At 31.2% G+C, this 12,505-nt stretch overlaps 1 protein-coding gene across 3 annotated transcripts; it reads left to right on the top strand.

Annotated features, from left to right (window-relative positions):
* Positions 1-1,739: 1,739 nt before the first annotated feature.
* Positions 1,740-7,346, top strand: LOC140813931 (protein EI24 homolog). 3 transcript variants are annotated; one of them, XM_073172744.1, is made up of 11 exons: positions 1,740-2,034; positions 2,151-2,216; positions 2,508-2,652; positions 3,320-3,372; positions 4,181-4,315; positions 4,438-4,501; positions 4,579-4,643; positions 4,756-4,838; positions 5,048-5,124; positions 6,242-6,357; positions 6,973-7,346. In XM_073172744.1, exons 1-11 carry the CDS (start codon positions 1,913-1,915, stop codon positions 7,031-7,033), a joined length of 987 nt encoding a protein of 328 aa, XP_073028845.1. In that variant the 5' UTR covers positions 1,740-1,912; the 3' UTR covers positions 7,034-7,346. The 3 variants fall into 3 exon arrangements, with proteins under 3 accessions (XP_073028845.1, XP_073028846.1, XP_073028844.1); XM_073172743.1 differs by having other exon boundaries at positions 1,742-2,034; positions 4,579-4,664; positions 6,973-7,345; XM_073172745.1 differs by having other exon boundaries at positions 1,741-2,034; positions 4,579-4,664; positions 6,242-7,012.
* The last annotated feature ends 5,159 nt before the right edge of the window (positions 7,347-12,505 follow it).

Below are 12,505 nucleotides of genomic sequence, written 5' to 3'. Positions count from 1 at the left end.
AACTTTTATTAACTTGGTTTTGAGTTCTTTTCAATGATTGTTGAAATATCATTTTCTCTACAACATAAATGAGTAAATTTATTGATATCTCTTAAGCGTTTCTATTTCTTTTATAATGTTGTCATATGACACTATTATACCAATTTTTTTTTTTGAGAAAAGATGCTTTCGTGCAAAAGTATCTAGATTACCAGGGATATATTCTTTAATTAGCATTTCTCTCTAAGGACTTGGTATTTTATCGAAAAAAAGTTGCATTGCTATATTTTATTCAACCCTTGAATTTCATATATATTTACCGAATAACATAATGTATTCATTCACAAAACAAATGTCATGTAATTCAACACTATACAGAGCTTGAATATATATATTTTTTCTTCTTTATGTCTTGACTGTTAAATTAGTCTATCACTATAAATTATGCTTTAAATATGATAGCAATTCTCTCAGCTTTCTCAACAAAAGATTCTCCGGCTATGACGGACTCTTTGTTTTCGATCAAAGTCATGTCCCAAGCAATTTTAACTGATCCCATAAAATTTATTTCTAAAATTGTAATGAATTCTTCTTTGTTGAGATAAAAAATGCGTGCTGCAATTCTCATAGCCGATGTCCAGTCATCTATGAGATCTTATATGCTTTTGAAATTCAGTACATCAAGATTAACACATAAGTTCATAAGGATGTATTTGTTCTAAAACAAACTTTCCATAGACTGTTTGGTAAAAGAAAATTTGATTTCTTATTAATCTTATTCTTGCTGGGTTTTCTTCTCCACATACTTGGAAATATATTTGAAGTCGTTTTATATTTGTATGATGAGATCTCATACTTTTCTTTGATGGTTAATGAGAAGATGACCAAGTTATTGTGGGAGGTTTGCTCTCTGTTGTATTCATCTTCAGATCTACAATTTTGATATTCACAAAAGACTCTTCAAGATCTTCTAGAATAATAATTTATATAGTTGTCATCAATTTAATTTCTTTTCTGAAAGTGTTTTAATCAGATTGAATATTCCTTTCATCGGTCAAAGATAATGACCATTTCTGGCCCAGTTATAACATCAAAGATATTTTTGATCACTTTGTCAAAATTGAAGAGTTTAAACTAAATTTTTGAGGTAATAATGAGTAAATGTTAAGTTGAAACTTGAATTGAGAATTTTTTTTCTTTATTTACCCTAAAATTAATATCATTTTAGACATAGTGTTCTTTAAAATCATACACAAAACTCTCTAACAGATGAAATAAATGTGTGTGACGTTTTATAACATAGAAGTGAAATCTGTTTGATTTTTTTTTTAAAATAATGTAATTACCATATTAATATTTTTAAGTAGTGTTTACAAATAGCTAAAAATGATTCTGAATTTTTATTTATAAAACTTGATAAATAAAAAATCTATAATCACTTTTATAAACGTTTGAAAACACTGCCTTATAGATTATTATTTATTGATAGTACTACCTTATAGATTTTTATGCAGGTTAGATTACACTTTTCAAAAGCATATTGGTTCAATTAGTCCCCAAAGAGAATCATAAAAATTAATTTTAACAAATTTATAGTTCTTCGATAACTATCCTATCTTATCAAAATTTTAAAATCTGTAAATAAATTTTCATATTTATCTAAACTTTTAAATTTTTAAATGATGTTGTAAGTCCCCACATAAAATTTCAGCATAGAAAACATGAATAAAAGAAACAAAAAATGGAATTTTATGGGTTGCTAGTAGTAACATATAAAAACTCTGTATTGTTATGAAGCTGATCAAACAATTCGACAAAGATTGAAGCTTTGACGCAAACGATCACACAATCAAGTCGACCAGCTACAAATACTGAGCTGGGGTAGCCCCGAAAGGCTCTTGAATCTTGAAGGCAAATAATATTCCTTTTTTCCATGGATGCGAGAATAAGAAATTTGATGGGCAACACGCCAAAGTTAAAGCAGGCTTCATCACTGTGGCTGGAGGGTTTCAGGGAAGCTTGCTGTCTTCATCGTGTCATCATCTACTGTCTCAGGTTCCGAGGAAAAGTCCCAATTTTGTCCACTGTTTAGCTGCAACCAAAAGTATTTATATCAACAATGTTTGACGCTTCTGTTCATCTTTTTGTTTGTTGGGCTTTTGATTTTGAAGGTCTAAAGAACTTGCCATCCGGACCGGGCAGTGTTTCCTCTTGAATGGTTTCATTTTCTTGGGAAGGTATCTTTACGCGCCCCTTAGTTTTTGTGTTTTTTAGTTTTTGCCAGTGGGATCCTGGAATTCGAGAGGATGATTTTGTATGTGCTGGGTGTGGATTGTGAAACTTGTGGATAAAATTTACAGTTTAGTTTGATTTGTTTCACTTGAGAGATCGAAGCACTTCATACTAGCCCTATTTCTGGCCATCATTGCTTTGAAAACAAGTGTGCCCCTCTTGATGTTTCTTGAATCTCTCTTAACCATTTTGAGTGACCCTCATTTTACTGATTTGTGAATTTTAAAATATTGCAGTATATTGGTTTTAAGATCAGTTGTCATTCCAACTATTGCATGGTTATTGCCTGATGGATACCCGCACATTTACTTGGAAGAACCATGTTGGGGTATTTTCGGATTCTATTCCTACTTACGATTTGGACTGATCCAACTCTTTTATGTGAGTGCTGCATTTCACTTCATATCAGTTGATACATTGTCTATTTTAAGTGTCGTTGGGGAAAAGTTGTTATACTCGCCTGTTATTTTTCATGTTTCATGTGATTCTCATTGTCTTCTGATATTTTAAAGCCATTGGATCTCTGAGCAGAATACATCAAGGCCTTAAAAAACTCCCGATTTTTTTAGTTTTCTTGTTGTTTTAATTTTTTTTTCTTGTGCATGGTTCATCTGACAAAGAAAATGTAACGTGTGTTGTTTATGAACTAGATAATGAGTAAACCTTTGCAATGTCTGCATCTTGAACGTTTGATATTAACAGCTAAGCTCCAAAAGATAATAGATTGGAAATGAGCTTAGTTTATAAACCGATATTCTTCGACATTTGTATATCTAAGACTAGGATATAATTAATGTGTCTCACCACATGATAAAGTCATGCTAAGAGATCGTTTAGAGAAAATCTCTCTTCTGTTGTTTGCTTTACAATTTGTGTGGATGTAACTAATTTCAGTCTTCTATCTACAATATAACTGATACATTGTGAGATCTTATTTTCAGCTGGGTTGATTTTTTAGTAGTTTATCAAATATACGTTCATTTGTTTTAATGACAGACTAAGGTATATATATATTTATTCTTTTGAGTTGATGTGGCAATTTTTGCAGGTATTTTGGTTCTATCCGATGTACATATTCAGCTTTATTCTTAGCACCATCTGGTATTTATTTATTTCATGATCTTGTGTATTTACCTTCTCTTTGTTCTTTATTTGTCTATTTGTCATGATCAAATATCACACGCATATTCCCTGCTGACACACTAGCAGTTGGCAACCATCAAATTGTGTAGCAATGTTACTGTTTATAACCGAAGATGACATATTCTATGACATCAAGTTCTCTTTCCACTATAGTTCTTTACTTGCAAAAACTATTGAAAAATATTGGGAAAATAATCTCGAAGTTTCTTAAAATGTATTTGTGGAAGGTCAGGTCATACACCAGGTCAAGTGTATGACCTAATTCATCATTTCTGGCTTATGGCTGGTGTTGTGCCAATTAATACTTAGATTTCCCTGCCCTATAACTATGGACTGCATTAGAATATCATGGAAAGTAGTCAACAACCCATATTTTAACACACTCCATGTTATTGTCACCAAAAGAGTTATGTATTCTTTGGGAGCTGCCGGTTATAATCTTGATGAGAGCATACACATATTCAAACGGATTGGAAATACCTTTATTAGAATACTTTATGACAATAATAATATATTTTTTAGGATTTTAAAATACAACCTGAAATAGATTGCTGTGATCTTACGGATATTTTATGGTTTCTTTACTAAATATTTTACTAAAAGCTTTAAGTGATTATATGTCCATGAACGAGGCCGGCGACCAAGATGCCAAAAACTATCATATGTTCGTCTAGACGCTATTTTCTTTAATTAAATGGTATTTAGCTCATATATCTAAACAGTGCTTGGTAGTTTGTTCATTAGTTCCTGTTATGTTGTGATCCAGGTACAATGACATTGCGAAGTATGGTTTTTTTGCCATTGAGAAGTACCAAACTTCTGGTTCTAGGTCATCTGTCCAGAAGGATGCACATGATTCCTTGACAAAAACTAACAGTGATACAGCAACTGACATAGAGGGGTATGTTTCAATTTTTTTGTTTTAACCCTCGAAAAATTACATTTGTCAATAAAACTTCTATGATATCTTCAGGATATAAATATACTTGTCCATTCTTCAACTGATTCGATCTTTTGTCCTAGCTTAATGATTGGGATAGCTGAACAGATCTATTCAATACTGCTGTTGAGTTTCTTCTTCCTACAAGTAAAGTAAAATTTTCATATCATCTTCTGTTAATTCGATTTCAACTGGAATTGATAATTATAATCTTATATTTGAAGGTATATGTTACTGGATTCGTCCCATACATTGGAAAGGCCCTTAATTTTCTGCTCCTTTCTTGGATGTATGCATATTATTGTTTTGAGTGAGTGGTCATGTTCCATGCTATATTTTCTTTTATAGTATTTGATTCTCTATAGGCTGAAAATTTGTTCACCAACATACTATATTTTTAGGTATAAATGGAATTATTCTGGTTTGAGTTTGGACAAACGGCTGGACTTCTTCGAATCCAACTGGCCATTTTTTGCCGGTTTTGGTAAATAATCTTTTGGTAACATAAGCCTTTAGTTTTTACAATTTTATATGGTTCACTGGACCTTTTGGACTCGTTTATCCTATTTGATCAACTTGGTATTTATTATTTGATCTACTTTAACCATAAGCAAGAATAGGTGATTAGAAATACAAAATATTTCATGGCTATGTTGATATTTTATTTATAAAATACTGGGACTGAATATTCAGGAAGCCCTTGTGTCCTGGCAGTATTCTTTCTCTCTCCCCTTGTGAGCTATGGGGTTATGGCGACACTCTATCCATTAGTAAGTGCCGATTCCTCGTTGTTTGTATCTTGCATGTGTTTCTTACCAATACATTTTTTACGCACCCTCCTGTTTTGGTGAAACTTTATGCACTTGGTTAGTAAACTATTTCTACCTAGCATTACTCGTAAAAATTTGTTTTTGGAATTGAACTATTCTGAATGCTTGAGAAGAATTGAGGTTATCTTGTTGAATATGTCATCGATATACAAAATGTGACAGATTTCTTCACACCATGTTTCCATTTCTATTCTAGTCACTAAACTTCTATGTATTTCAGTATTTTGGTAGAATGGCCTTTTACGCTGGCCTAGTTCAGAGATTGGTGAATTTATGCGAACGAGAAAAAGTCTTAGGCTATTGAGAATAAATGATTGGAAGTTCGTCGATTCTCAATTTTACTCAGCTTTGTCTGCAGTTTTCCTGATCAGTTTGGTATTTTCTTGGTCAACCAGCCTGGTGTAGAAATGCAGAGAAATTGAATCGAGTTAAACTACACTTGCTTTTTCATAGTTGAGTACAAGCTAAAATTTCATTAGATAGCTCGAAACTCAAAAGATGAAATATTTTATTACTTGTATTCTGCTCAACTTAAAATTAGAATCTGGGCTCGATTTGTTTGTTTCAAATTCAATTATCGGGTTTTTTAATATTTAAGTTCCCAAATAAAGACTCAAGCTTGTGAGCTCGTTTAATTTTAATATTTAAATATTATTAGGAAATGCGCGTGAGTTATCAATCAATTGGTTTAAATTCCAATTGGAAATAAATTCAAGTATGTTTGAGCTCAATTTGAGTTCATTAATTTCAGATAATATTCTGTCTTGCTCAATCATGATGAGCTCCAATCTGGTGTGGTATTGCTCTAGTATAAATTGTAGAGCCACTGCAGTTTCACTGTTCATTCTCCGAGGTACATGATGAGGATGAGCTGAGTAATGAACTTTTAATGAATTAATCCAATGTGAAAGATTTATCTTAGATTGAACATAAAGAAAAATGTCTTGTTTTATATGCCAGCAGTCTCTGGTATTTTGGTCGCATAATGTTATATTACTTGGTGTTATGATACCTTTTATCTGTTGACAGTGGTAGTAATTCTGTACCCTTTGTCTAGTTTGTTTTGACTGCCACAGGCTCGGAAGCAGACAAAGTCATTGCTTCTCAAAGAAAGAAATGGAAAGGTGCAGGATTGGGAAGGGTTCCGATATTTGTTTCTGCTAATTACTTGTCGTAAGTTATGCTCTTCACTCTATCTGTTTCTCACATTAGAACTTGCTTTTTATTCGGTTTATTAGTATTAAAAGTTGCGAGAAATTGTATGTTATGGACTTAAACTGCAAGCGATCGTATACAAATTCGTTGGAAAGTGAAATGACATTTGACATGGTAAATCATGTTGGAAACAATCTTGTTGCTATAAGGAATTTATACAAGGGGGCTGATGGGTTTAATTTTTTTCTGTCAAGAGGGGCAAAAGTATTATCATTTGAAACATATGGATTAAAGTTGGAAAGTTGATTTGTATACGGTAGGCAGTTGTTCTTACTAGCTTCCTGGTAGCCTTTGTCCTGATATTTGTGAACTTGCTTAAAATGCGTGGATACGATCTTTTCCAAGCGAGTGTTGAGCATATTAGGCCATAAGTCCAAGAGGAGAGAGGATCTCAATCTTCTGAACTCAACCTACAATTTCTGGTGCAGCCATTGCAGAACATTTAACAGTATCACAATCTTCTCTGCTCAACCTACAATTTCTGATTCCTCCATGAGTTTCTGGCTTGTTTCAAATATTAAGCTGTGTTTGGTACCTGAAAATGTTTTCAATCCTTGATGCTCTGTACTATAGGTTGAAAGTGTTGTCTCTCTTCCCCATCAAGCATCGCCCGCAGGAAGTGCACGATCAGTAAACACTCCAGTCATCAGTTGCGTTTGACTTATCCACATGGCTCGTCTCGTTTGCTTCTTGTTGAAGGTTGCCATTAAGGTTCAGGATTCTTTGTGGAGTTCTGCTGTTTCTTGCTGATCGAAATGCCCCAGAGAGCATTGGCGATGAAAGCAGATCCTCCTCCATTTGTATCATATATATTTTATGTACATAAAAATAAGAACTGGTCTTGTGTATTCTTTGGGGGGAATTCAAATGTCTGATTTAGAGAGAAATATCGTTATATACAATGAAAATGTCTGGGGTATTTTATTTTTTAATAAAGAGGTTTTTTAATTAAATAAATAGTTGATCAATATTATTTTACTAATTTCCCGTGAAATACTTATGTTAATTACACCCCAAATTATGTTGTTATTTCACTTGTATAAATTTTTTATTCACATAATAAAGTGATAACAAATTTTTTGGCGTACAAACTTTGATGACGTCAAAATTATGTTGTACTTTAGTTACACTTTTCGATAATTGACGTTTCATTTATTGATTGAATTTTTTTGGTATCAAATTTAATTTGAATAAGTTTTTGAGAATTTTTATAGATTTATTTTTTCCACAGCTAGCAAAATACTATAAATATAATAAAAAACATAAATATTAGTGTAGGTTTTGTGTTATTTAATTATCAATAAATGGTCGATTTACGTAATTACAATTAAAGTGTATTTTTTTTTTATGAAAAACCTTTTATTTACCAGGACATAATTATATTATTGTAATCGTACGTATACATCAATATGTAGTATAATAAAATTTTATTAAAAAAGTTACAGAGAAAAAGATTGAATATTTTAAAATATTATATTAATCATAAAATGAATTTTTCTTTCTTTTGTAATTTCATATCACTTTTGTCAATAAAAAATTATTCATCGATACAAGATTAATCAACCAAGAAGAAAATTCCTCGTTTATTAACAAAAAAGCGTTGAAGAAAAAATAACAAATTGTGCTAAAAAATGAGCTTCAAAATTGGCCGACCGTCTACAATGCTTTAAACTAACCATTGTGGGTACGGGGTATCCGTGAACGCGTGTGTTCATTAACCATTATGTGTTGGATTGTCCTTATTTGTCACTTGCTAATATCTTGTAAATTTTACATTCAAATTGTTTATTCATAGGCTTGATGGGGTGTGTTAGATATCTCTCATCAACTGAATTAAGTTCTTGACAGTTATTAGATTATGGACTTGAGCCTAACTTAATCCCAAAATCTAGTTCAAAAGAGAATATTGCTCATGTCTATAAATACAACTCTAAGAATATATTCAGCCGTAATGGAACAACTAACGGAAAAAAAACCAGGTAAGTTTTCTCAGAAAATGTAAAGCAATCTGAAGCCGTTCTGTTTGATTTAGTCGAGTTCTGTCCGGAGCTGGTTTCCCAAATTGTACTAAATCCGACATCAATGTTATATGATCTTGAAAACAAATATGATCTATGTGATCCAAAAATATATCTAATGTTTGTATCATTTTGCCTTGTAAATAATATATAGTAAGAAAAAATAAATTATTGATTTAAATTATGTTTTAATCCAGATCAATACGATTTCAGTTTCGTAATAAGTTAATCCGAAAAATCCAATCCGGTCCGATTAATCCTACAAGATTGATTCGATTATAATATTTCATAATCTAGAACTGAAAACAATTTAATCCAATCTTGTAATATCTCTAGATGATCCTTATGGATTTTGATAAATAATTTTTGAATATTTGTCAATTATTTATACATTCATCCCTATCAAAATAAACAATTTTTGAAATTGAATCATCATATCCAATATAAGACGAATGACATTTAAAACAAAATTTTGTCATACATAATGAAGATAAAAACTTGTGTGAGACGGTCTCACATGTCGTATTTTATGAGACGAATATTTTATTTGGATCATCCATGAAAAAATATTACTTTTTATGCTAAGATATTACTTTTTATTGTGAATATTGGTAGGATTGACCCGTCTCATATATAAAGATTCGTGAACATCTCACAAGAGACCTACTGATGATGACGATGAAAGGTGATATGATAAGTTGAGTAAATTTTCAATAGTTGGAAAGTGGCCCACTCAATTTATTGAGGTATATATTTCTACTTAATTTGACAAGTCTTAATCTAAAAATGATTTAATTTAAGGAAAAAAGGAAAAATAATTGATGAGAAAAACAAAATAAAATGTAAATAAGAGTAAAGACAGCTTTAAAACTCCACAGATAAAAGTGGTGGTTTTCGACAACACAATTCAATGTGGGTGGGAGTAAGGATGCTTGAAGGACAAGATCGAGCAAAATCTGATATTCTACCGGATTGATTCGGTACCATTATATCATAATTTGGAGCATTTTAATTTGGTCCCTTCCGATCTAGTGACATTACATTTGAGAGTTTGTACGAATTTTTAAAATAATTTAACAGACAAAATAATAATAATAATAATAATAATAATAATAATAATAAGTTTAAGTTTGCTCGTGTTTTTTTGTTATTTCTAACATTGGTTTTGTTGGAACATTTTAGTTTTGATGTGCTTGTTAAAACTCAGTAGCCGATAAAATTTACCCGGAACTTAGAGCATAAAATTAGCATATTGAACATTCAGAATGCTAGAACTCTATTTAAGGAAGCCAACTTCTGACTGATTAGACATATCGTGTCAAGCATTTAATGTCGGCTTCTTTTTTGGAGCATATAAGTGTATTAATTATCATGATTCGACCAATTTATAGTTGTTCAAATTCAAATGTTTAAGATCATCTATATAAGGTTATTTCTTATCTTCAGCAAGACACAAACTTATGTGATCATTTTCTTACAAATCATAAGCATTGCTGAAATTATGAGAAGCAAACCCCCAAGTTCATATCAGAGATCATCTTGTGTTCCTTCGTATTCACTATAATCTTACCTATAGTTCATCATTTGAGCAAGTTATTGTAACTAATAGAAAGAGTCTATTGTTCAGCAGCATGTTTATATTGTGAAAAGAATTGTTACTAAGAGTTTCAGTAGACATTGTTAACTCGTATTGAAGTGGGTATTTACAGAAACTGAAAATATTAAAGTCTTTTAGTGGATACCTTGTGAAAACCGAAGAAGGGGAGATATATAAGATATTCATCATTCGAACTTCAAGAAACAAGTATTGTGTTCTTATTATTATTGTCATTACTGTTCACAATGTTCAGGTAACTTCATTTCGCATTACACAATGTCTTCTGATCTTTGAAGGTCGAGATCAGATTTCTACTACTAAAACCATTGGAGGTCACCCTTTCATCGAAAAGAAGAAAATAGCTTTGTGTTTTATTCACCCCTCATCTAAAGCACATCTTGATCTCAATAAATGTTATCAGATAGGGTTTTCTCAACCTCTGAACCCATACATTCAAAAGCGATGATAACATTCAGCAAAATTCTTATGTTCTCTAAACAAGAATTTGATGATTAGAAAATCATAATGCATGCCCATCTAGTAGTCTAAGACGATGATATGTAGTATGTTATCATTGACAGATCAATTAAGATAATGGAAATCAATATTGCAGTTGTGGTATCAGATGGATCACTTAAGATGATCGAGAAACATCAATCTGAATGAACTATTGATGATAAGAAAAATAAAATCTGGATAACGTGACAAAAGACATTACACAAGACCCTTTGACAAAAAATGCATTTAGTAACATCAAGATGTATACCACTGGAAAAGAAATATGAGACAAGCTGATTAAACCTTGTTAAGGAGGTTATCAGACAAAAGAAAACAAACTCACGTTATCCATGCAAAAGTTTGTGAATATCAAGATGAAACATGGAGAATCTGTGAATGAGTTTGATGAGAGATTCAGTTGCATCGTCATGGAATTAGTTGTTATTGAAAAAGAGTACACCAATCGAAAAGTTGCACTCATGGTGATGAGAATCATGCCAAAGGAATGGAACGTAAAAACAATTACAATGAGATAATCAAAAGACCTAAATAAGTTGGAACTGTATGACTTGTTTGTTCATCTAAAAGAGTACGAGTACCACTGCTAATGTCAGAAGTTGAAGTTGCTACATAGACTGTGAATGTTTAAGACACATGACTATTCAAGACAAACTATTATTAGAATTCAACGATTGTGGTTGGCCTAAAATCACATTTGGAGACAATTCTAAAGGTAAAATTGTGGTTAAGGATACAATTATCCACGAAAATATTATTACTAATAATGTGCTATTAATTGAAAATTTGTGTTACAACTTGATTAACATTAGTCAATTTTGTGACAATGGCTATACAGTAGAATTTCACAAGCACACATGAAAGATCAAAGATGGTGATTGCAATGTTCTTCTGCAAGAAATTAGAAATTGAAATACTTATAAAATAAACTGGAATTACATTCATCATGTTAGTACTACATGCTTTGTTGCTTCTCAATCTGACAAACATTGGTTATGTCATAAACATTTGAATCATTTGAACTTTAGATCAATAATAGCTTGCTTAAATTGAATCTAGTTGAAGGTTTATCGGAGATAGAATTTTTAAAGAACCATGTATACTCAGCTTGTTAATTAGGTAACCAAGTAAGATCTAGATTTACGAATAAAAGTAGTAAATTGAAAATCCGTTGCTTGAAATTATTGCATATGAATTTATTTGGACTCAAAACCGTAATGAGCTTAGTGAAAATTCAGTATACGTTGTTTATTATTGATGATTTTTCTAGATTTAATTGTGTGATATTCTTGAGTGGTAAATATCATACATGCTCTCAATTGATTAAATTTCTTAAATTTGTTCAAAATGAAACATTTGTTTCAGTTATTAGAATCAAAAGTGGCGGTGATGTTGAATTTACAAACAAAAGTTCATAAGAATATTTAGCAGAATAGGAAATTCAGTAGCCAGGACCGCTCTACAAATGGTATTGCTAAAATAATAAACACAATCTTAAAATAAACAGAACAAACTATGCCGACCTATTCCGAGGTTTCACAACGATTTTGGATAGAAATAATCAACACTTCCAATTATACTCAGAATCGAGAAATTATCAATAAGAAAGCTGGTAAAACTACGTATGAAATATGAAAATGGAAGTAATCCTTTTATTTTTTATTTTCATATATCTGGTTGTAAATGTTATATTCACGATAATGATAATAATCATTTAACCGTCTTCGATTCAAATTCATTTGCTGGTGTTTTTCTTAGATATTATTGTATCATCAAATTTTTTAGAATATTCAATCAGAAAACTTTGAATGTGGAGGAAACAATACCTTTTTTTTTTTTTGAATATTTAAGTACTAATGATGAATCTAACCTAAAAGATTTGATCATTAGAATGGAGAACTTTCATATGGATAAAAGCATTGATAATGATATAATATTGCCACGAAGATCTATTCAATCTCCTGAACCTGAAGTG

The sequence above is a fragment of the Primulina eburnea genome, chromosome 15, assembly GCF_022965805.1.
Source record: "Primulina eburnea isolate SZY01 chromosome 15, ASM2296580v1, whole genome shotgun sequence".
Lineage (NCBI taxonomy): Eukaryota > Viridiplantae > Streptophyta > Magnoliopsida > Lamiales > Gesneriaceae > Primulina > Primulina eburnea.
Note: the sequence above shows the minus strand (reverse complement) of the source record. Positions and strands in the feature narration are given on the sequence as shown.

Bases quoted from the DNA above. Each gene is read 5' to 3' on its own strand.
- LOC140813931 (XM_073172743.1), top strand. From the start codon at position 1,913: ATGGATGCGAGAATAAGAAATTTGATGGGCAACACGCCAAAGTTAAAG. The intron at 2,217-2,507 runs GTATCTTTACGC...AAAATATTGCAG, and splicing joins GGTTTCATTTTCTTGGGAAG to TATATTGGTTTTAAGATCAG. The intron at 4,839-5,047 runs GTAAATAATCTT...CTGAATATTCAG, and splicing joins GCCATTTTTTGCCGGTTTTG to GAAGCCCTTGTGTCCTGGCA.